General features: G+C 49.7%; 5 protein-coding genes across 5 annotated transcripts; 3 read left to right on the top strand and 2 right to left on the bottom strand.

Annotated features, from left to right (window-relative positions):
- Positions 1-3,075: 3,075 nt before the first annotated feature.
- TREMEDRAFT_59568 (uncharacterized protein) lies at positions 3,076-6,612 on the top strand (the record flags this gene model as incomplete). The annotated part of the gene is made up of 4 exons (XM_007001666.1): positions 3,076-3,473; positions 3,671-6,204; positions 6,234-6,438; positions 6,570-6,612. The coding sequence occupies 4 exons, from the start codon at positions 3,076-3,078 to the stop codon at positions 6,610-6,612; spliced, it is 3,180 nt and encodes a 1,059-aa protein (XP_007001728.1).
- Positions 6,613-7,024: 412 nt separating this feature from the next.
- On the bottom strand, positions 7,025-12,495 carry TREMEDRAFT_59567 (uncharacterized protein; the record flags this gene model as incomplete). The annotated part of the gene is made up of 8 exons (XM_007001665.1): positions 7,025-8,453; positions 8,553-8,628; positions 8,679-10,379; positions 10,427-10,647; positions 10,698-11,086; positions 11,114-11,460; positions 11,509-12,270; positions 12,318-12,495. 8 exons carry the CDS (start codon positions 12,493-12,495, stop codon positions 7,025-7,027), a joined length of 5,103 nt encoding a protein of 1,700 aa, XP_007001727.1.
- Positions 12,496-13,303: 808 nt separating this feature from the next.
- TREMEDRAFT_26315 (uncharacterized protein) lies at positions 13,304-15,682 on the top strand (the record flags this gene model as incomplete). Its single annotated transcript, XM_007000686.1, is given in 9 exon segments — positions 13,304-13,545; positions 13,594-13,859; positions 13,910-14,144; positions 14,191-14,294; positions 14,339-14,411; positions 14,455-14,834; positions 14,885-15,010; positions 15,023-15,405; positions 15,473-15,682. 9 exon segments carry the CDS (start codon positions 13,304-13,306, stop codon positions 15,680-15,682), a joined length of 2,019 nt encoding a protein of 672 aa, XP_007000748.1.
- Positions 15,683-18,413: 2,731 nt separating this feature from the next.
- TREMEDRAFT_37315 (uncharacterized protein) lies at positions 18,414-21,424 on the bottom strand. Its single transcript, XM_007000830.1, has 14 exons — positions 21,278-21,424; positions 21,053-21,193; positions 20,831-21,005; positions 20,684-20,786; positions 20,456-20,639; positions 20,274-20,411; positions 20,142-20,227; positions 20,033-20,092; positions 19,917-19,993; positions 19,736-19,874; positions 19,262-19,694; positions 19,012-19,213; positions 18,814-18,915; positions 18,414-18,631 (listed from the first exon to the last, which is right to left on the bottom strand). The coding sequence occupies exons 1-14, from the start codon at positions 21,296-21,298 to the stop codon at positions 18,498-18,500; spliced, it is 1,995 nt and encodes a 664-aa protein (XP_007000892.1). The 5' UTR covers positions 21,299-21,424; the 3' UTR covers positions 18,414-18,497.
- A 650-nt stretch (positions 21,425-22,074) lies between these two features.
- On the top strand, positions 22,075-24,130 carry TREMEDRAFT_14364 (uncharacterized protein; the record flags this gene model as incomplete). The annotated part of the gene is made up of 8 exons (XM_007000349.1): positions 22,075-22,122; positions 22,164-22,267; positions 22,418-22,600; positions 22,649-22,808; positions 23,050-23,345; positions 23,394-23,558; positions 23,687-23,737; positions 23,839-24,130. Coding segments are annotated over 8 exons (1,299 nt in total), but the record flags the coding sequence as incomplete, so codon positions are not given.
- Positions 24,131-24,598: the final 468 nt, after the last annotated feature.

Genomic DNA, 24,598 nt, shown 5'->3' with positions numbered 1-24,598 from the left:
GAGAGACGATAAGTGGCGAATTCCTTTTCGTCCTCAGGAATACGGACGTCCAGGGAGATACGAGGGTGGACGAGGGACAACCGGGGAGCAGAGGGACCAGCACGCTGAGTATCTTCACCTTCCACATCACCATCATTGAAGGCAACCTCCTTCTCTTTAGATTTCCCTTTTGATTTCTTTAAAGAAGACTTCGGTGTCTTCTGGGGAGCAGAGGGAGGGGTGACGGGAGGGGCCGCCGAAGTGGCCGGAGGAACAGAAGGACGCCGACTTCGGGTGCTGTGAGCCGGAGGAGAAGCTACCACTGGAGAGGACGGACGTGGCGCCGAAGGACGAGAGGCCGAAGAACGAGAGGCCGAAGGACGGGAGACCGAAGGAGCAGAGGCCGAAGGACGGCGAGAAGACGAAGGAGGAACAGCCGGGAGACGTGATGGGCCGGCCACAGGAGCGAAGGGCGACGGCGACGGAGGCGACGGGCGGAGGTCCGGCGAAGTACGGCGAACCGACCGGAGAGACGAAGGAGGTACCCGCGAGCGGGGGACAGACGCTGGAGTCTGAGGAGGGGGGAAGGGAGAAGCGTCGAAGGGACGGGGCGGGATGTCCCGGGCAGAGGAAACGGGACAGAAGGAGCAGGGGCCAGACGTGCATGAAGCACAACGGAGGGCCTTGTTGTGTGGCCTGACTGCCTTGAGGCAGGGCCAGTTTGGACGATTATACGTGATAATCTCACGTCTACTAATTAGCAGGAGTAACTTCGGCGTAGTACGAATAGGTGGACTCACCGGCAACGATCACACGCTTCGTCAACACCAACCGCGATCCAACGACCAGGCTCGGACTTCATCTTCTCCCACAAGTACTCTTCTTCCCGCAGTGATCTCTTCACCCGTTTGGGCGAAGGCTCCCCTCTGGGAGAAGGGGGGGGAGCAGCGACGGGGGCGGCGGGAGCAGGACCGGCGGCGGGAGCAGGACCGGCGGCGGCAGCAGGAGCGATGGCGGCGGCAGGGCGGGCGGCGGCAGCAGCGGCAGCAGCGGCGGCAGCGGCGATGGCGTTGGGGGGGGGGAGAACCCCGGAAGAGGAAGAAGAAGAGGAAGAAGAAGAAGAGGAAGAAGAAGAAGAGGAGAGGGAACGGCGTCGTTTCTGGCCCACAATTTGAGCAGGGGGAGGGGCAGGAGCGGCTGCGAGTTAGCAATGTCTTGGAGAGCTAAAGAACAGATAAACAAGGCCAAGTTCGGCGAAGGTGTGAGAGGTTGGACGAAGAACTCACGCTCAGGACTATCTACGTTGTTGTCCTCTACACTAACCGCCACCATATCATCATCCGAGTGTTCCTCTAACTCGGTTTCACCCTCCGACACGATTCTATCATCCTCATCACTATAATCACCCCCTTTTCCTTCGAAGTCTGACTGATCGTCCGACTCCGAACCACTGAGCGACTCCTGGTCGGAGGAGGACGGAGACTCACCAGGACGAAAGGCGGGCGTCCTGCGGCGAGGGCTGGCGGCAGGAGGGGAAGCAGAGCGAGAACCAGGAGGAGGAGAAGCAGAGGGAGAACCAGCGGGAGGACCGGCGGGAGGAGAAGCGGAGCGAGGAGGCGGGACATCGCCAGACGGCTCCCCCAAAGAAAGGGTGCCGAGGCCGAGGGAGGAGACTTGGCGAGATCTGTCGCCGAAGGAAACTGAACATCAGCCAAGTCCGGCGAAGTAAGGTAAGTGTCGAGGAATAACTCACGAGCAGACGACACCATACCACCAAAGTTCCTCATGGCGGCGAAAGGGTTAGATGTAGGAGTAGAAGGGGCCATGACGTTAAGATATTTAAATGAGAATAAAACTCGAGGCGATGATTCAAGGTAACAAATCTGTTTTCTAGGTAAGAGAGATAGAAAGTTTTGAAAGCAGATGGGAAAAAGAGAGAAGGTCGACGAACTGCTCAGTATTTAGTATAATCAAACCTAACCCCTCGTCGTCAACATGCAGCAAACTTCGCGTTTCATCAACAAAAGGCATCGCAGGGACGATCAAAATTCCCACGCTATAGTGTCTCATCTCAATATAAGCGAGGGTTACTTCGACAAACAACGGTGTTGTTCGGCTGCCATTCAGGAAGCGTGTCTCACCTACAAAAGACACAGGGCTTCTTACGGCAAACCTCGACGAAGTTAGGGGAGTCTCATTGTCGGGTTCTGGAGTGAAAGGAGGCCCAACTACGAAGTGCGGCGCAAAGAGCAGAAGAGTGGAGGATGGTCATGGGGAGGGAGAGAATGGGGTACTACGCTGCTAAGTTCTCTTGCCACGACAGAGGTGTAATCGCTCACGAGGACGTTCGCGGCTAAAGAAGGGGGCGACTGTCACGAACTACGTCGTGACACCTCGATTACTCCACCAACAATGACCCTCCTTTGGCCATCAAAACCCCATCACGCCTTAACCTCTTTACTCTACACGTAACTCAGGACTTCTGAGACCAAGTACGGCGAAGTTAGACGGGGTTAGGCTAAGTAGGGACAATGGGAGCAGAAGTACGGCGATGTTAGGCGGGGTTAGGCTAAGTAGGGACAATGGGAGCAGAAGTGCGGCGATGTTAGGCGGAGTTAGGCTAAGTAGGGACAATGGGAGCAGAAGTGCGGCGATGTTAGGCGGAGTTAGTCGAAGGAGGAAGAGGATGGCCGAGGGCTCGGGGAAGTTGGACGAAGTGCGTTGAAGTACGTCAAAGCGCGAGAGGGTTGGATGAACGTCTAGGAGGAGTAGATAATATTAGCTGAGAAGATCGCTGAAGTTCTTCAGCGATCCTTGATTGTTGTCAGTAGTAAAAGACAGATAGAGATAGCTATAAATCAAGATACATCGCCATCAGTAGATCAAAACCCTAGTTAGAGTAACTACGCCGAAGTACGCCGTAGTTACACCCCTTTCGACGTCTGCGCCCTCCTGGTTGGGTGAGACATCGACTCAGAGAGTGAAGTTAGCCGAGGTTCGTCGACCGTCGGTCTATTAAGAAGTAGTTACTCACTCACTCACACCCCTCACTTATACACACATTTCTTCGCCTCTACTACCTCCAATCTCATAAACATGCCCCCCAACGCCGAGAAACCTAAACATCCCCCCTATCAGAGCGGTAAAGACAGATCTACCGTCAAACCTCCCCGCGATGCCAAGCTGTCATCTGAACATTTGAAATTTGCCAAATATCACCAGGCGAAAGACAAAATCTGGAAAGATGACAACTCTCTTCGCTCACTCCAAGCCACTCTTCAACAGAATATACAGCCATGGTGGCATGCCGAACCACACTGTCTGCCCCAAGTTGCGAAGAAGACCGGGCTTATACTAGCCACACCAAAACAATTGATTGAAGTTGGTGTAAAGGCTCCGTCTACTCGTGGACCCCTGTGTTGGGGAGCAGACAAGAAGAAGGGTACAGGAATGGGTTGCCATGTGGGAAATGTGCTGTCAGCCTTCCACTACTAGTGAGTGCCACTTGCCATGCTCTCCATTTCGTGCTTTTCGTCTCTCAACGCTTTCATTTGGCTGCTGTTCGGGCTTCAAGGGTCTCAATTTCCTCCTTTTCGGACCTCACCTCTCACTTTCCTGCTGTTCGGGCTTTCAGAGTGTCCATTTCCTGCTTTTCGGACTCTTGTGACATTCAAGCAACAGCTGACGTCAGTCATCCTCAAATTCGTTGCTCGAACAATCCTCCCGATGAAATCACACTCCTCGCGAAATTCAAAGAAGATGGACAACTCCATTCATGTGTACAATGTTTCTCAAACACCGCTCCGGGTCACAAGTGTACTATTCAAGGTGTCAATCTGTCCTCCCTCAAACCTCCTGAAGATCTCACCACAACTCAGGAAACCCCCGATGATGAAAGCGAGGAAGAAAGCGAACAGTCCGAAGTGGAGATAGTCGATTTGGCCACTCAGGGCCGAAAAACAAAACCGGCAGCCGCTGTGTCTCAAGCCGAAAAGGTCAAGGCTCGAAAATCAAAAGCGAAATCACCCTCTCCCCCTTCTGCCTCTTCGCGGAGTCCCACGCCTGCCAAATCCCCAATCAAACCTCCTGCGAAGCCCCTCGGTGCTGTTGGTTTCGGGGCCGTGCCCCTTCAAATTCCTCAAACACGAACAGCCATGGCAAAAGCATCAGCAAAGGCTTCCAAAGCTGCTCCTAAGCCCGTTGAAACACCTGTTCGCTCTCAAAATGTCGGCCCGAAATGGGTCACAGATACGCCGTCAAAGAAAAGTCGAAAGCGTCAGCATCGCGAAGAAGACGCTGAGTCTCCAACGGCTTCAAGAACAGTGAGACCGGCGAAACGTCCGACTGTTTCGGGGAAACCTGCGGGTCGCCAAAGCGAAACGGAGGTCAGCTCGTCGGATGTCGTTTATGCTGGAGAAGGTAGTCACGGTGTCGGTGTTTCGGTGGACGTGCCCATCGAAATTGATCCAGATTCGCCTCCCCAAAATCCCGAAGTAGACCTGATTCATGAGAGCGAACCACCCGAAAAGGACGCACATCACCCATCTCCTCCTGCCTCTTCTTCTCCTGCCCCTGCAGCCAAACGTCCCCAGCTTCGTTTCCCTGCCCGTTTCCCCGAAATGCCTTTTCCTACTGCTTCTCAAGAGTCTCCCAATTCGGCTCCTGTTGTTCCTCCTGCGAAGTCCCCGACAAGTGCTCAGCCAACGATTTCTGTCATACCGACAAAACGACCACGAAGTCCCGAACCTGTGGAAGAACAAACTAGCCTCCCTCTCGTCACGCCTGTTAGCGCTGCAGGAATTCGCGAGAGCGAAATTACCACTCCGGCCAACCCGGTTCCGGGTGTTCGCCAGTCTGAAGTTTCTTCTCTCCATCCGCCCCAAATGTCAAAGTCAATCTCGGCCCAAATCTCTAGCAAGTCTGCCGAACTCCCCAATCGTTCGGCCACTCCATTTACTCCCAGTCCCCTGCCCGAAAAGCGTCCAATGGCTTTGACCGAAGTGGCTGCAATTCGTCCTGCAGAAGTATCTCAAACTGCCCCTCCCGCCGCGGAAGTCATGCCCCCTCGCGAAGTGCTCAATCCTACTCCGCCGAACTCGTCCGTACCTGCTGGTTCTGCTGTTCGCCGGCAAACTGCTCAAAGTCCGACCCCTGTGGAGGAAGAAGATCCCGAAGAGTGGCTTCGGGCCCTAAGTCGACCTAATCCCCCTGTCAAGACTTCGGCGCCTCGTTATCCAAAGGAGCGCGATGGCAGCCCCAAAAACCGCCAGAATCAGTCAAACCTTCCGTCGGGGGCTCCTAGACGTCACATTATTCCCGAAGTGCCGCCCATCCAGCCAGGTCAAGGGTCCGAAACGTCACCAAGTCTTTCCCAAAAGCCACCTTCGCAAAGATACAGTTCGCAAGACCTGTTTGTGGAGCCCATTGTCCCAAATCTTTCCGGCGCTGTCCCACAAGCCCCCACATCATATATAAAACATCCTCCTGCCCAACTTCGTGACGTTCAAGGGTGTTTTGAGTTGATTCAACGGTTCGCTAATTCCGAAGAGGAGTTGACTTCCCGATTCGAGACCATTTTGAAAGAGCACATGGGGACCATGATGAGTTACTACAAAGATGTCACTACGGACCGACGAAAGGCATTGACGAGAGGCCTGGCAAATGCCATTTCGGGAGTCTCGAATATGGAGAGTCAGTATCATGCTACGCTTGACAGCCATGAGGCATTGGTTCGCGAACGAGACGATGCGATCAGACAAATCGCGGATCTGGAGAGACTCCATCAGGCCGAAGTGGAGAAAAACAATCTCATTAGTAATGATGTTGAGAGGTTGACGCGGGAGAAAGATGGAGTTATTGAGAAACTACAGACCGAAGTCCGCGAAAAGTCGTCTGCACTGGAGACAATGCAACAGAGATGGGTGGCAGCGAAACGAAGTGCTGATGGGGCCACTTCGTTGGAGGTCAGGGTTCGCGAAATGGAGAAACAAATGACAGAATTGAAGGAAAAAAATGCTGAGTTGGAAGCGAAACATGATAAAGCTGTGAAGATTGTTCGGACTGCTGTGGAGCAGAAGAATTTGGCCGTTCAACAAAAGGAAACGGCTGTTCGGGAGAAGGATGAGGCTATTCGGGAGAAGGATGAGGCGGTGGTGATGGCAAATCGTGCGAACGAGGATAGGTTGGAAATGAAGAACACTGTCTGGGAGTGCAAGAACTACATTAGTGAGTTACAGAGTGACATGGCTGATCAGGTGGACCAATACAACCTGATGTTGCGCGATCCTCACACCGGGACATATACACATCGCCTTCGTCTGGCTGGAAGGAATCGTCTTTGGTCTCTTTCTCCCGAGTACTCACCTATGATGTTCGATCCCTCCAAACCAGTAACCAATACGGAGTTAGAGGAAGGCGCGAAGAAGTATCCAATCCCATCACCATCCTGAATGTAGCAAAGTGAGTCTTTTGGGAATCTGAGTTCGTTAGAGTATTTCGTGGTCAGTCAGGTTGTAGCCATAGCATGTATACTTGTGTCAGTCTATCCTTGGACATTCAGACAATCATTGAGATGGAGGTGCATTCACTAGGCTTCGTCAATTATGTCCCGAAACGGTCTTACTTCCTCCTTGAGCTTGTTTCGGGTGTCCGAATTGAAATAAACGTCATTGGAGGTATCTGCTAGAGCCATGGCCAGTGTGAGCTGACATATACTAGTTCGCAATCCCAAAGCATCACTTGCTGACAAGGTCGAACCCTGAAGACCCAAGGCAGCAGCTGAGGGCAGTAGACCTTGAAGCAGCAGACAACAGCCTGCCACTGCCAGGGGGCCACAGCTACTTGGATCAGTTTGAACCACCCACTGCAAGAGATCCCTAGTGTCCTGGGTCATCAGCTTTGACATGGCTGGGGTTGAAAGGTCCAGCAGGTACTCACTGTATTGTTAGGCGCCACTATCCAATCCCTACTTTCTTCTTCGGTTGCGAAATGGTGCTTGACTTCCCACGAAAGACGTGAAGCCAATAACGTGGGCCAGTTCTGCTGGTCAGGATTGATCTTTGGCCAACATGGCATTGATACATACCTTCTTGAAGGCAAGCGTATCGTGTTTCCCGGCCGTCCCGTCGAGCATCACAACTAATTTCTGTGGGCCAAAAATCACAACTACCCCGAAGTGAGCATCTTCTTGGATCATGACCACAGATACGGTGACTTGTTTTCTCCAGCTCCCGTCCTTGCCTAAAGATGGCCATGGGCACTGGCCAGAATCTCCACCAAGCCACTGAGTTCCAGGATTGAGCACACGGAACTGAACCGAAGGTCCATTGCTTGTAGTATTTTCTCGAGATGCCCTTGACCTACTCACTAGCCTGTTGATTGCCGAAACGATATCCTGTATCCCGAACCTGGAGTACCACCCATCGGGGCTACTAAGCCACTTTTGGAAGTCCACAGCATTGATGTCCGTTCGGATGTCCTCAAGATACAAGCTTGGTCTTTGGGACTTCGGCTCTTTTTTAGCAGCATCATGCCATAATGCCATGCAAATCGAGTTGATTGCTTCAACATTGACCCTGGTGATACCACCGAATGGTTTGACGGACACCAGCGCCCGGGTTGTTTCGGGAGGACCCAAGAGTACTTTCTGCAGGCGATCGGCGACTTCGCTTCGTGTGATCGCTAAGCGGCATCGAGGTTGCAACGGAACAGTGAGCTCGAGGTCAAGAGTCAAACTGGTAGCCGTATTGGAAAGCGTACTGGAGGAACGGTCGTGAGACCCTTTTGAAGGGATGCTAGGTTGACTTGAAGGGATATCAGACTTGATCATTTCAGTGGGATTCTTTGCTATTGCACTTCGGGTTGGCCCACCGTCAGGACGTGGTGTATGTGGAGTCGCAGACGACTGGTTTTCGGACAAAGATAGGTGTTCGCGCTGATAGAAAAGCATGACAGGAAATCGAGTAGATTCAAAGGCCGCATTGCAGAAGTTGAGTCGAGTAACCTTTTCGTCGTCAATATCCCACCAGTAGCCTCCTTTTTGTATCAAAGCCACATAGTGACCGGTGTCACGGGCAAGAAGAGCACCTTTTCGGCATATCATTCCACCCAATTTGAAAGTGAATGGCTGTTCGCTTGGGGAGGACGGCGAAATGCCCGATAAGACGCGAGGATTAAGCTCCTCTTCGATCGAAAAACGACTGATAGACGGACCCACAGATGCTGATGCGTCGCGGAGATCCCACACCACATTGAGGACAAGGACTTCAGTGGTGAAGTCTTCGTCTTTTGATAATGTCGCCCGCGCTCGAGTGGGAGCGAGTTGACCACAAGTAGAACAAGGTCGGGGCAGTAACTGACGCCAGAAAGCGTGTTCAATCATCTGAGACATGGTGACAGGCACAGGACTAGGAACGGTGTTGAATCGAGCTGGGTGGATGTGAAGAACCTGCATATAATGTTCAAGTGTTGGGTCACTTTTGGGTGCAGGGTGTACATGGTGGCAAACGTGGGTGACATATTCCCAAGACACTGGTAGGCGAAATGCTTTCTCAAAGGCCGAATTGGCAACCCACTGACGGATCTGGACACTGATTCTTTCGAAGAGCTCGCAAGGATCATGTTGAGCTTGCTCGTCAATGAATCCTTCGCCTAATATTAGCTACGGTGGGACAAAAGCGACAATAGTGAGGATTACTTACGTCGCAAGACATCCACCATCGTTGGAATGTCAACGACCGTGTGAGATGTTGAGATACAATGGTGAAAGTTCTCCAAAATTTGAGTCAGACCAGGCAAATGGTGACGAAGTGGTTGCTTGATGGCGTCAAGCCCTTCGGCGAAGGTTGGAAGACGCAGAAGGACATGGAACAACGCCTGTGCGAAACAGGACTGTTGGTGGTTCACTGCACCGACAGGCCTTTGTTGCGAGGGCAACTTTTCGGGACGGAATGCAATATGACTCTTTGGGGGCTTCCGACTTCTTCCAGGATGTAAGGGACGCGTGTGTGCAGGTCTACCGCCACGATCCACTGCTCCGTGTCCATCAAGCTGACTAGAGACCTGCGGATCTTCAGGGGGCGGTTGCAGTCGAGCACGATTTCGTGTATGTCGTCTGCCGATGGGGGAGCTGAGAGGGGGCAATAACGGTCTGACCAGCGAGTCCAAGTGTTCGCTGTCGATGTTCACGGCAGTCGACTTTGTTGGTCGTTCGGTGGTGCTCCAATAGCGCTCCACAGGTTCGGTGGGATCATGTCCCCACCAGGCTATCAAGTCCTCCCTGTCAGCGTCAAGCGAAGTGTCGACGCGTTGGTGTTCACGCTTTGTGCCCGAGGATAAGGACATAGAAGAAGCAATGGTGGTGATTTCTTCGACATAGGCTTCTTGACTTCCACAATTTCGATAACAATAGAAAGCCCAGAGGGCACCGCACCGTTTGCCTCGCTGATTGAAGAACGAACACGAGCACCATTCACGTTGGCTACCGGCAATAATTCCGCAGTAGTGGACTTGTGGAGGATCGCGGCTGCCGCTGGATAGGTGGGCGTACTGAACTTTGTAAGTAGCCCGAAGTCGGACAGGCAGTTCGGGACATTGATTTGGAGGGCACAGTCTGACAGCATTGACTTGCCACAGATCCAGTCCTAGTAGAATGACTTCGCGGACTTGAGGGTCACACCGGCCGGAAGTTGGAGGAGAGTGCAGGTACATTGGGAAGTAGACATTGATGATGATGACAATGAGTCTATCAATGCGCTTATTGGCTCTGGCTTCGAGGAAAACACGATCAAATGTGCGAAAAGCCGCCTCGACGAAGTTGTTTGTGGAAAGAGTTCCATCTCTGGTGTGATTTGCTGGAAGTCCGTAGTCAACCAGGGCTGGCCTCCACCTATCGCTGAACCACCAGCTTTCAAGCCATCGCGAAATGTCCTCACATGTCTCCGTATTGTTTCGCGTCAAGGATGCGAGGTTGACCTGGAAACGTGCATATGTCTCGTCCCAGTGTTCTTCGTCATCGCATCGCTGGCAGTCACGAAGTCCCGCAAGAAATTGAGAAACCTTTTGACAGCCAGTGGGATCTCTGCCAAAGATAGACTGTCCTCGAGATCGGGCAGCTTGCATGAAGTGAAATTGACAGAGACGAACTGGTGTTCCCGGGAATACTTCTTCAACAGCATTTCGCTCTGCATCGTCGCAATCGATCATGACAAATAGAGGGGTGAATCCGTCGAAGGCGATATCGTCGGCATACATGAGCAAGGAGTCCTTATCCTCTGCCGAACTGACAATGTCCGATTTCCCACTGACAAGCGCACGGGCTTCGTTTTCGATAGCTTCGCGAACTGTTTCAAGGAAATGTGTGTATGTGTCTGTGTTTGCGTGATTTGAGACCATCACAGCAACTGATTAACGGTCAGCAGGTTGGCAGCCAGGCTTGGTCAAGACTCACCGGGAACCATGTGACCGTACTCATTGACAGTGGTCAAAAAAGTGACTGGGCACCTTATGGCGTTCTTGTTTCTCCAAGAAGAGTCCATGGCTAATCCCTGCTCTCTGGCGTGGCGGATGGCGGATTGAAGAGCGTGTTTCGGGGCGATAACGCAGAGGAATTCTTCATCTTTTGGGATGTGTTCAACGCCACCAAGTTGAAGACTACTGGGGTACTGATAGCTAGAGGCATCAGTAAAAGAATGGCGAAGCGTTCTGGATGCTGGACTCACCTGAGAAACGATTCAGGATTCGCGGCATGAACAATAGCAATTGCTGCCAATGGCAATTTATCAAGTCTCTCTCGACGAAGAGCCGTCCTGATGGCAGTGGTAAAGTCTCGATCCTTCGGCAACCGCCAGGGGCATTCTTTCTTGGCCCATGTTACATACTGATGGTATTGGCAGAAATGTTGGTCCCAACGAATTTTTAAACGTGATTCGGTGGTGCCAACCATTGTTGCAGCGTCATGAAGAAGATTTCTGACATAAGGGGAAAGACGGAGTAGGTGTAAAGGTTGGGGTTCACCATGATAGGCGATTCGGGCTCTAATCAAAGTGCAGACTGCGCGATGTATCTGTCGAGGAGTCATTCGTATCTGTTGACCGTGAGCGTGACAGGGCTATTCGGTAAAGAAACGCCAACCCACCTCGGCGAAAAAGGCACACCTTTGAGGTAAACCTTTTGATGATTGCGTTTTGAGCGGGCTTGATGCTGGTGGGGGCGAAGTCTCATCCAGGTCTTCGGAGAGCGAGGAACCCTTTCGCTCTGCTAAAACTTGTGCCAGTGTCTGCCGTGGGGCTTCTACCTGGCAGCAGTTACCACTGCATCTCCAGATGGACCTCCACACAAGCTTGTCCGGACCGTCCTCGAAGGCTTTGTCGCTGACGAAGAAATTCGCATGACGGGCTCTTATGTCGTAGGGAAAAAGAGCAGGCGGGTCGAGCCATTCAACTTCGACGTGCTTGGAGACATAATGGTTCTCCACATTGTAGTCTTGACGCTGAGTAACATCAGCCTAGAAGGGAATGCAGGGAGAAAGACCTGCCATGGTATCAAAAGCCCTAGGGATCCAGCGAAAGGGCACCTCAAATGAATCGTATCGGGGATCGTTGATGATATCCTGCTTGGGTGTGCGGGCAAAGCCACCAACTTCGCGTATGTTGTCACCTTGGCTAGCTTGAGATCGGTGTACCGAAACGTCAAGCTGAGGGATTTCGGGGCCTTCGGATGTGTAAGAATGGGAAGGAATTTCCAAGAGCTGGAGACGAAGAGCAGCTTCGCGTCGGCCTTGATCGATGCTGTGGGGTGTGACGCCAAGGTCACCAGTTGATGAGGAGCCGAATGTAGACTGTGGAGTTGCCGAAGTGTTTGATTGAATTGGACTCAAGCCAGTGGCTTGGAAAGGTGTCGAAGGCGTGGAGTTTGAAGACGAAGAATGGGAACTCTTCGAGATCGATTTACTAACTTGTTGGCTATTGTGTTCGCTGGGCTGCTTGCCCAGCTGTTCGGTATTTTGTTGGCTATTGTGTTCGCTGGGCTGCTCGCCCAGCTGTTCGGTGACTTGTTGGCTGTCGTGTTCGCTGGGCTGCTCGCCCAGCTGTTCGGTAGTTGGTTGGCTGTCGTGTTCGCTGGGCTGCTCGCCCAGCTGTTCGGTAGTTGGTTGGCTGCCGTGTTCGCTGGGCTGTTCGGTATTGTGTTGCTTATTGTGTTCGCTGGGCTGTTCGGCCCTGACGGCTGAAAGAGGTGTGCCATTGGCCAATGCGAACTGCAATGCTTCCTCTTCGGCCACAGTGGAGAGACGATCTGGGAGTTAGAAGCTTATCCACAACACATAGGACGAGATAACTAACCTGTGTGTATCTGGGCTCGTTCAGCGAACAGGTCTCCGGTTGGTACAAGTGAGGGATTTGGCCAAGTTTGAGTAGGAAGATCTGGGGTAAGTGAGCAAATCGTTTGACACAGGGGACTGTAATCTTGAAAACTCGCCTGGTACAACTTTCGAAACTCCAAAGATCGCATCTGAATCATGGCGAAATACTCTTGGAGGACGCCCAGGCCTATTGGTGATTGATCTGGCAGCATTGACAATGAGATTGTTTGCCTGCTGGCTGGTGTCAGACATATGGGCAGAAAAATGGATGAGAATGTGAGTAGAGAATGTGAGTAGAGTACAAAGGTTATAGAGACTTTGATGTTAAAAAATTCATTTTGAAGTTGTTTATGTTTGGCCTACGTGCCGGGGTGTGCCGGGGTGTGCCGGGGTGTGCCGGGGTGTGCCTGATGTTTCGGGGTGTGCCTGACGGTTCGGCGAAATAGCCCGAAGCCCGAAGTGATCATATTAAATGGGAACTAGTTCACATGGAGACAAGAAGGCTGGATGACAGGCCTGAACACATGTGTGGGAGCAGGTTAAGTGCAAAAAGCAGAGAACTGAGCATGGTTTTGAAGTGGGAGTTTTGACTCAGCAGTGGTGGTATGTGGTTGTGGAGTGATGGTATGTGGATGTGGAGTGATGGTATGTGGTTGTGGAGTGATGGTATGTGTATGTGGAGTGATGGTATGTGGAAAGGGAGTGGGGTGAAGGAAAGGTTGAGTGGCGTGTTTTGGGAAAAACCGAAAAAAAGTGAGGGGAATAATTACAGAAGTGGCCGGATTATCCCTACACGCTCGAAATGGGTGAGTGACGATCGGGGAGTGAGAGTGGATCACGTGCGTTCCTTCCCTTCCTCGCGCCTCGCATTGTCTCCGGCTGCATGCTGCATGTCACCCTGTTTTGTCTTTCAACTTTTGTACCACACTTTGATATACTGCTTCGAGATAAGGCAAACAATAAATTATGTGGTTTGAGAAGGAAGTACTCCGACTGTCGGTACCAGCCCGTCGTTTGTCTGCTCGGAACACTCGAGGAAGCTCCACGACTCGTCAATTGGATGGCCTGACCATCCGTTCCCCCAAAGACGTCAGTGGCCACGGCAGTTTCTTGTATGTTATCACATGTGCTGACAGCACTCAGCTATACAATCATCTATCAGACTACATCATCGGTCAAGATCGTGCCAAGCGTATTCTGTCCGTTGCGTACGTTCAATCTCTCGCAAAGTCCCTTTGTTCTCCGCTGACAAGTAGTGTATTCAATCACTATCACCGGATATCCTCACGTTTACCTCAAACTCTTCCTCCTCCACCGCCGCCTTTGAGATCAAATGAGTATCATGCCGATCCTGGACCATCGAAGGGTATGTGGGAGAGACCGTATGATCCTTCGCGGGCTGGGTCTGATATGGACGATGGGGTACGAAGGGATGTGACGCGTGTGACTGGTACAGGCAATGGAGCTGATCCGACTTTGACTCATGATTTGCTATCTTCTACATCTAGGGAGGGCTTATGGTGTGAGCTTAGACCTAATCTGGCTTGAGGAGCTAATCGAGCTAACAATCAGCTCGGAATGGCTATTTCAGCTCTAAACCTCCACCACCACCTATCTTGCTTGATAAAACGAGACGGCGACGGCGCGACACTCCAGACCCAATGCTAGAGACAACATCAGTTGAGAGAAAAGGAAAGAAAAAAGATATCCTCTCCGATATCTACTCAAGTCTTAACAACATTGAGGCAGATAAACTTGAGGATGGCAAGGAGGAAATTGCGATCGAGAAGAGCAACGTGCTCATGATGTCAGTCTCTTTTCACAATGAGAACATGTCGAAGCTGACTGAATAGTGGACCAACGGGGACGGGAAAGACGTTGATGGCGAGGACGTTGGCGAGAATACTAGATGTTCCATTTGCTTCCACCGATGCAACGTCTTATACTCAAGCGGGCTGTGAGTTAACCTTTATTCTCCGTTACATCTGTGCTAACGATCAGATGTTGGAGATGACGTGGAAAATTGTGTTTTGCGATTGTTGCAAGCGGCAGACTATGATGTCAATCGGACAGAGTGAGTTGTCTCCCCCTTCTCAATGACACTCTCTGATTTTCAGGATTGGCATTATACATATTGACGAAATTGATAAACTCGCTAGACGTGGTGGTGGCGAGGCGGGATCTTGGGGCGCACGGGATGTAGGAGGAGAAGGTGTTCAACAAGCCTTGCTAAGATTGTTGGAAGGCACCATTCTCACTTTGTCCGCTAAACCTCAAGCAATGGTCACTTCCGGATACACATCGACTTCCTCCTCATCAACGCCCTCTACACGGGACACACCTAACCGTGGACCCAGAGCGGACGGCTCGACATTGATCAACGCGGCGTATGAACCTCCCGGGTGGGATCCGAATAACCCAATGAACCGATCTACCACTGGTGGGAAGAAAGGTGTTCGAGAGGGATTACCTGGGTTCAGTGGTGGATCTGGATTAGGTGGAGGTCAGTTCTCCTTCTCAATAATGGAATGCAAACTGATCTCGCAGGCTCTAAAGGAGACACGTTCATGGTGGACACGTCGAATATCTTATTCATCTTATCTGGCGCGTTCGTGGGATTAGAATCTATCGTCTCTAGTCGACTAGGTAAAGGCGTAAGCTCATTCTCCGTTTGTTGATTAGTAGCTGACATTCAGTCGATGGGTTTCGGTGCCCCTCTTCCTGCCTCTCCCGCAACTCCGCGCTCTACCGTAGCTATGAAAGGCTTAGCAACGACCGATTTGGCAACATATGGTTTAATACCTGAATTCTTAGGACGTCTACCCGTCCTCTCCACTCTTCACCCGCTCAGCGTCGCGGATATGGTCAGAATATTGGTGGAACCTCGGAACGCTTTAATCAAGCAGTATATAGCAATGTTTGAGAAATACGGGTCGGAATTGCGATTCACTCAAAACGCCTTGGAGATCATAGCGAAGGAAGGATTGGAACGAGGTGGTGGAGCGAGAGGGTTGAGAGGTGTGTTAGAGGAAATATTAGTTGATGCGATGTTCGAAGTGCCAGGATCGGTGAGCCCAGCTCTGGTCATGTTTCCAGTCTCTCAAATCGGTCTGACTTTGAGCTGATTGAATGTAGTCTGTACGTTATTGTCTCATCACCGGAGCTGTAGCTAGAAGAGAAGAGCCGGCACTTTACTTTTCCAGAGGTCAGAAACATTTGTTTTCACAAGCTGCGGAACAAGATGATAAACCCATCGTATCTTCTGTGACACGCATTGGTGAGGATGACGATGAAGTGGAAGAGATACCCAGATTACGTGCTGTGGGTTGGATATCAATTATCTAGAAAACACTTTGTATTCTTATGTATTGCCTTATCTTGACCCCTTGGCTGAATACTCTACAATTTCCCGTGTTGCACAACTTCCCAAGACCAATCGTTGCCATGTTAATCACTGAGTACATACTGTACGTGTAAGCTTACTCTATGAAAATTGTCAGGTAGGATAGGGAATGTCCGGGCCCGGTGGTCCGGTGACCGAGGTGATCGAAACGTTCACACCACCATGATCCATCACTTACAGGTACTCCGAGAATCATCATCGTTGTCATTATCAACCATCATCAATTCAAGTTCATAAGCAAAAGTACATCATGGTAGTGGAAAGCGGTGAGAAATGTAAGTCTTATAGTCTGTTCAGAAACGCATGCTAAGGTTGTCAGTATGTAATACACTCCCACCTGTCGAAGTGGACTATACAGCCAAAGGTCGTTGGTTGGAAGGAGATGAAGTGAGTTTCTCCTCTCCTCTCATTATCCCATCGACCCACCACTATCTTCTTTCCAATCCCCCAGACCGTGTATCCCTCTTATCTCATGCTAAAATTTCATGTTATCATTCATGTTCTGAGAGTATAGTCGAGCTATACCAACGTCTCGTGGAGCTAAAAGATATAAATAGATTGTCAGTTGATAGATAGATGTTGAACGGTTGTAAAACTTATTTCAGTAGTACTGGACCAACTACGAAAGCTATCATCTATATATATGATATTGGAGGTTTCTGTTCACAAAATTATCAAGGTGAGTTATTCTCATCTAGCATACTTTAATCTCTTCTCTCCTACATATCGATTTCTAAACGACCATCATGGATTTTTCAACTTCGAACTCTATGCTCGGAGTAGTACGGGTACTCCAGTGTCCATTCTCAAAAGTGAAGAAAAAAAGGTTAGACCTCAGTGATTGGTTTGTATTCTAAGCAAAAGATGATGGTCGTGTTCTGATAGTGTTTAATGAGGAAGGGAAGCTGAGAGAATAGGAGCGGATATCCTGGCTAATGCAGGATACGACGTTTATGTTGTTGATGTGATGAGAGGTGGGAATTTAGATTTACCAAAGTTTATGGAAATGTCATCGGAAGACAAGTAAGAATTTCTTCTATCTCTTATTTCTTATTTTTTATTTCCTACTCTTGAATCTTTTGGTCTTCTTCCCCTTCCGTTTCTCCTATCTCCTCTCCAGTGCTCTGTTTTCTCTTCCCCTCTGTTCGTCCCCAGGGCCCCCTTTCACATCATGTCTCGGCTCAGAGCGACAAAGCTACAACAAGATCCGATTAGCTGACACGTAGGATCAAAGTCCGAGAGACGTTCGATAAAGGTTCTGGTAACCTTTCCCAACATGCAGAAGAAATGCCAAGTTATATCAATCTCTTGAGGGCAAAAGGATATACTCGAGTTGGTGCTGCAGGTTTTTGTTGGTATGTTCTGAACCTCTATCATTATTCTTGTAAAACAAAATCGTCTGCATCTCGCATTCCCCCTTCTCTCAGACATCGTCCACCCTCAAAGAGCTCAGCACTGTTTCTTACCAGTTAAGTCCATAAGATATTCAAGACCACTCATTGAGCGCCTCCCCGTGTCGTGTGTGTTTTCGTGGTCGTGGTTTGGGGTGGGGGGTGGAAGTTGTTGAGGAGAATGTCCAAAAATATTATACGACTGATAAACAGGGGTGGAAACTTAGTCGTACAAGTACCTGAATTCGACGTTATCGCAATGATTCATCCTGGGTGAATAACATCTCTACCACATGACAAAAGAATGAAATAAAAGCTAAAATTACCAGTCGACAAGTTAATGCTAAAGCTGCTGAAAGATTAAATGTTCCAACTTGTTTATTACCTTCTCAAAATGATCCAGAAGAATTAGTGAGTATCATCATTTTTCCCATTCCCAAGTTTCTCATCTACTACCTAACAACTAAATCCTCTCATGATGGAGCATTAAAGCCAATTAAAAAATCATATATCTGATACAACCGTAGGGACTCGCCCATAGAAATGACAAATATGAATGAACATGATTCGTTATCAATCATAACACCACGGTATGGGTAAATGAGTATAGAGACAAGTAAGAAGGGGATGGGATTGGGAAAGAGAAGGAACGAAAAGAATGGGACAGAGTAGACTCAGAAATGAAAGTTGAACTAACTAAAAATAGATGGAAGGTTTTCACGCCGTCATGAAAACAAAACCTTTTGGTGAGAAATGTATTTTGAAATGGTACAAAGATCAAATTCATGGTTTTTGTGCTGCTAGAGGTGATGTAAGTCTTCAGAGTCTTTCTTTTTACATCTTCATCCTTTCTTTTTTCCTTTAACACCACCACCACCACCACATACATTTTGTTTCCCACTCTTATTACCTTTTGTATTTGAGAAGTGTCAGTGGCTGGACCGGGTATATGTATCTAGGACAAGAGACTGATGAATAGCTCAGTGATCTACACGTTCGAGCTGGTTTTCAAGATGTTTTCGTCACTTTGATCAAGTTTTTCAAAGACAATCTCTAGTTCATAGTTTCACGCTTTTATCTCATATCGATAGCTTTGTATATAGACAGATCATGTCTTGAGGCGATATCTCAAAATCCATAAATGTCTTAGATACAGTACCTTCAGATCTTATAGTACATTCAGATCTGATCGAAATCTACTTAGCTGTGGATGCGAGTGTTGAACGGTGCAGATCTAGACGGAAATATCAAAGAGGAAGAAAACATCAGATGTGTATGGAGTGAAATCATGAATGAATGAACAAGCATTTGCATCTTTCCTTTTTGACGCTTTTTTTTTTTCGTAAGATAGCCCCATTTGACTTGATCATTTACCAAACCCGCCTGTCGACCCGAATCCCCCAACACCTCGAGATGTCACATCTAAGTCTGTCACTTCCACAATAGGTGCGAGACATATACGTTCCAGTATAAGTTGAGCTATACGATCTCCTTGTTTGACTACATGTCAGCGTGTTTCACTGGGCGCATCTCGTGAATGCGTCGCATCCAGTTTGCTTCCACGAGTAGAGACCGTTTCTAGGGGTAAATGGTACGGCTAGATAGCATATGCTGCTGTGGGGTGACCCACGGGAGGCGAGTGACATGGGGTGGGCATGATGAAAGAGTCATAGATAACTCACTAACGAAATCTTCATTGGAATAATTGAACAATAACACCATCACCGGTCCTCTGTAATCGGCGTCTATCACTCCTGCACCTGTATCGATGGAATATTTTGAAGCTGTACATCAGTCACGTCCCTCTCGGTCCAAATGGCCGGTGTAATGGCACCTGGTGGAGAACTAGTGAGTTTCAAGTCGATAAAAAGTTCACTCACCTATTCCACTTCGTGGAGCAACCCGACCATAAGTACCCTCTGGAACCGCGATAGACAACTGCAAATCCACCAAAACTTTGCCTCTGGCAGGAATGACTTTTTCTTCCGCGGAGTATAAATCGTAACCTGCTGCTAGCGCAGATCCTCTGGTTGGGACGGTGGCTCTGTCTGACAATTTCTTGACTAGTAATGTGTCCCTAGGCTTGTATTGTCAGCATTTGTAAAAGTTTGATTCCGCAAGAAAACCCACCGGAACCACGGTATCCTCCGGAGGTGGAGGAATGACATTCACCACAGCTTCTTCGGCTGATATGGGTGTGGAGGCTACTGGTGATACATGTTTCGCCGAAGGTGGTACATCATCGTCACTATCAGGTTCGTCAGCTTGGACGATTTCGAGATCTTTCGCTCTCGTGTTCGGCTCGGCAGGAATGGACAATGAAACAGGAGACGTTTGAGAAGATTTTATTTCCTTCACGGGCTCGGCTTTGAGGGTAGGGGTGGAGAATGACGCAGGAGCCGTTTGGGATTTTTCAGGCTTGCCAAGTGGTGAAGATAAGGCTTCCGAAGATGTGGAAATCGTCCTGGTTTCGAGATCGATATACTTGGCTCTGGCGTTCTTCCCTGCGAAGTATTCGGCGGATGTCTGGGCGGGTTCGGCAGAAGGAGCGGGAGGAAAGATACTATTGATCAGTTTCACCTTTTGAAGCAGAAGACAACTTACTCCGATTGAAAATTTTCGGCTTTACGAGGGACGATCCAACTGATTGGTTCGATTTTCTCCCCAACCAATTTGAAAGATCGGGCGATCTCATTATGATTCACCTCAAGTGCTCGGCGCGGCAAAAGACACATCCCACGTTCTGTGATCAGCCACATAACGGAGTTAGACACGAACGACTCACGAGGGTCGGTCGATTTGTATTCACTCAAGAAATGGAGCGTGTCATTTTCGTACTCATAATATCGGATATTGCCGTCGCTGGGCATGTCAGTCAATTGCAACGAGCGTGGAGCTCACCCTTTTCCAGCGAGGAATAAAATGTCGTTGCCTTCCGCAAAGAAAGGCATGAGCACACCTCTATATGTGTGAGCTGTTGGCCTATCGCCATATGATAAAAGGTGCTCACGCGCTCGAGTCCAATGAAGTCATTTCAATATTGCGTATACCTGCCGTATCCCAGAGACCCATTTGTCTATCGGACATTTTGCTGAACTGTATAACCTTAGCCTTTTCATGATATTCAGAGAGCAATAATCACCCCGGTCGTTGCGATCCTGTCCCTGTCACCCAGCCAGACAACACGAGTGCCTTTCAGGCCAGAGTGGCCATCTGTCACCCGGACAGCCTCTTTGCCTGCTCGGGGATCAAATAATCGCAGCTTTTTGTCTCTGCAAGTCTGATTTGTCAGATGAAAATTTGACGTAGATGTTTGAAGCTTACCGTCGCCATTGTCGTACCGGTGGGATTCCATGCCAAGCTCTGTATGGTGTCTCCATGTCCCGAGAGTTGTATAGGAGCTTGTGCGTCGGTTTTGGAGATGTCCCATACACGAATGATGTGGTCGCCCGAAGCAGAGGCCAACACATTCGAAGAGGTGGGGTGAAAGACTACTTGTCCGACTTTGCTACAAGGTTTCAGATGCGTGGATCCATCAGTCGAAAGACTCACCGTCCACCAGCACTTAGCCTAGCCAACGGAAAAACATCTTCGGGTCGCCAATGATCTTCTCCCCATTCCTCAAAGAGCTCATCGCCGATCTTGTATACGCAGACTTGATGTAAGGCAATGTTCCAACGGTAGGCCAAGCAGACTTACTTTTACCGTCTTCCCCGCCGGAAACGACCACATTGTCATCGAATGGAGACCATGCGGTATCAAGCACTGGAGCCGTGTGACCGCGAGCTAAAGGTAGGATATCTGGTACCCTGACCGAGAATCCTACCGGAAAAGGTGGTGTGAATGGCGAGAACACGGGTAAGATCCCGAAAGCCTTTGGTATGTGAGTGATTGAGACATGTCAGACAGATAAGGACGTACGCCTCCTCCTGAGACCTGCCAGTTGATGGCGAGATACTTGCCGCCAGCCGTCACTAGGTCGGTGTCCCATGCATTACCAGATACTTTGACGTTCTCGTAGGAAAGTTTTGCTTTCTCTCCGTAGACATGACGATACTTTGACTGTGGGCTAATGTCAGCGGTATGTCCTGTTGTTTGAATGATTGATGGGAGAGGACAAAAGGGATCAATGCGGGGCCGACTCACGGCTCTGACGAAGCGGGACATGTCGAAAGGACGAAACGAGCGAGAGAAGCCGAGCCTACGGAGGGGGAGCTTGCAGTAGAGTATGAGACCTGTAAAGTGTAACGACTCTGAAGTCTGCCAAGCGAATGTGAGATTGGAATGATTGAGTTGGAGTAATTCGGATCGGAGGAGGAAAGGGAGGAAAGGGAAGGGAAAGGGGGGCGACGCGCTGGGAATTCTATATTTTCCCACGGTTGTTCGAAGCGGCATTCGCTCCCTCTCCGTCCCTCCTCTTCCTCCTCCTCCTCCTCTTCCTCTTCCTCCTCTCCTACTTCCCTTCTCTCACCTTGCCCCTGCCCTGCTTCCATTCCTTTCGTTGTCTTTGTTGCTCCCCCTTCTGATCCAGCCACAGCATCAAAGTTTTGTTGATCAGCCATCATATCATGACATACCCCCTTGCCCCTCCCGTCTTTCGCTCCCTTGTTGCCCGTGGCACACGGCGAAAGACATAAAGCATCTCGGACCCTTTCCTTTCTCACCAATCTCACATCGATCACTACTGATACGCCCAACTGATCGGGAAATGCTGATTTTATCCATCCTGTCCTGTGCGCGCCTCAATGACAACTTCAAAGTGCTGAAAGGACTTGCAACTTATCTCAACGTCCTGTCACACACCATACCTCAGCTTCCATTGATATAAAGGGCACACCAAAGCCCTGTTTTGTCTTGCTGTCTAAAATCCCGCTCACGTAGCTTTTCAGAATTCTCCCCCGGATATTGCGGCATTCTTCTGCTTCCATCTGTCACTCGTCATGAAAGTAGCTATCGTCGGATCTGGTGTAGCGGGTCTTTCGGCATTGTGGGTGAGTACATCCCTGGGCGTTTGATCATGACTGACAAGAAGATGCTGAATGAGTATTCCGAGCACGAGGTGCACATCTTCGACAAGGAGGACTGGGCCGGGGGACATGCCCACACTGTTGATTATCAGAGTGAGCGCTTTGCCTCGTGTGACACAGTGCAGGGTAGAGCTCATCATCCTCAGGACCGGGCAAGGAACCATGTCGGATCGACACGTGAGTCACCTGTTCTACGCATTGTCGTCCCGCTAACGTCCAAGTGCCTTTGTAGGTCAACAGGATTGTTCGTGGTAAGAAGGGGGCTGACTAATTATCAGATGAGTATGAACCCAGTGTCGTATCCCAACTTATATCGCTTCCTGCGGGCAAAGGGTATAGAAACTGTCAACGTTCCCAACTCCTTGACAGTTTCACACAACATGGGGGAGTTTGAGTGGGCATCTGGGGGGCTCCTTGCCTTGTTTTGCCAACCAAAGAATATGTCAGTGTCCCTTTTTTAGCACATCAAGCTTTGAGAGCTCATGGACAGATTCAAGAAGCGTATATACCGAATGTTGCTTGACGTCTGGCGGTTCAACCACCTTGCTCTCGACCTCTTGAGAGACCCATCGACCGCCATCGGGATCACCGTCGGGCAGTATCTGAAGGATAACGGGTACTCAGAAGAATTCAAAAGGGACTATCTCTTGGTCAGTGAGATGATCCTCAACATACCGCCCTCTTCTTCCTCCCGTGTTCACGCCAGCTTCCCATTCCCTTTCCCACGAGGTGTCGTGCAGAACGTCACTTTCCCACTCATTAGATCCTTTGCTCAGATCGCATGGGCGCACACCTCCTTCGCACCAACTCCTTCTGGTGTGGCGTCCTAGAAGGTCATAGTGAAACCTCGGCCCCTTGATGTAAACCTGTCGGAATCATGCTTACGTCAAGCCCATGACAGGCTCTATCTGGGCCACGCCCACCGATAAAGTTTTCGAAGCATTTCCCATTCTAACACTTGTCAAATACATGCACAACCATCTCATCCTCCACATGAGGGAAGAGCCCGAATGGCTTACAATAAAAGGGGGTTCGGCCAACTGGGTCAAGGTGGTCATCGACAGTGTGCCTCAGAACCGAGTTCATCTCAAGACGGCGGTCAGTGCCGTACAACCCCTTAAGAATGGGGACGGTGTCGTTATCACTACTGCCGAGGGGAAAGAGAAATTCGATCATGTCATATTGGCGTATGTCGTTTTACCGTTGACGGACAGTCAGGCGTGACTAATAATCAGGACTCATTCTCAAGTATCTCTAGAACTCCTTCGTCGAGGAGGTGGAGCCAGTGAGGATGAAGAGCGTCTACTGAGCCCGTGCGAGTGGACTGATAACGTGAACGTTGTGCATTGGGATGATCGGGTATGTTGTCCTTTTGGGCAAGCTTTTGCATCGCTAACTGCGTAGTTTTGGGCCAAGGCAAAGCGAGCACAGCCGTCTGGTCAGTTATTCATATTTGTAAACTTCGGCAAGCGCTGAGTCCGTAGCTTGGCACTACCTCAGCGTCCATAATAACCAAGATTACTCCAAGACTAACCGGGAAAAGCCCCCACATCTCGATACGAATGGAGTCTGCACGTGAGTAGGAGTACCCTTTCAATAGCATGATACCTTTCCCTGCATCCCTGACCCGTCCAATTATTTCTCTGCCATAACGTGTTGGTGACTTGAACTGACTGTTAGAACTATCAATTTAAACGCCCTGCATAATCTCCCCGTGTCCAAACATGGTCTTTGTCTCACGACTCTCAATCCTCATTTCCCCGTTGATCCTAAGAAGATACTGTCCGTTTGGAAACTTGACCATCCCGTCATGTCCCAATCTTTGATGGAAGCCCAGAAACATCTCCACTTGATCCAAAATAAGCGCGGGATCAGCTTTGCTGGCGCTTGGACAGGTTACGGGTTTCACGAAGACGGATTTCGGAGTGGGATGCAAGTAGGAGAAGCTTTGGGGGTAAAAGGTCCTTGGGAAGTGATGTCTCCCAATAGGGATATCCCTGATCCTAATTCGAGAGAGAGAATGGCTCGCAAGATAGCTACATGGATAGGAAAGAGGAGGCTTAGAAAGATGGCTTCATCGAGGGTATCCGGCATTTCGAGCTCTCAATCGTCGATTGGTTCCTCTGTTCCCGAGAAAATTTGATTGAAGATGATGATGATGTTGCTCGACATGATGTTACTTGTGTAAATAATTAAGATTACGATTAGAATGGACATTAGACAGAACGTGACTTCGGTAGAGTGTTACAGTATGAGTACCCTATACTAGGACTATGCATTATGATGGTAAACTATGAGTACTAGTGACATCATTTCTTTGTCTCTCCCACAGTTGAAGTACTTGTAGGCACAGTGATTGTCTCCCATGCCTTGCTTCCAACTCCTCCAATTTGACTATTACCCTCATTTTGTGCACTACCCATGGAGGTATAGCCACGGG

The sequence above is a fragment of the Tremella mesenterica genome (assembly GCF_000271645.1).
Source record: "Tremella mesenterica DSM 1558 unplaced genomic scaffold TREMEscaffold_1, whole genome shotgun sequence".
Classification (NCBI taxonomy): domain Eukaryota; kingdom Fungi; phylum Basidiomycota; class Tremellomycetes; order Tremellales; family Tremellaceae; genus Tremella; species Tremella mesenterica.
The sequence above is the reverse complement of the archived record's forward strand: the minus strand, read 5'-3'. Positions and strand labels throughout refer to the sequence as shown.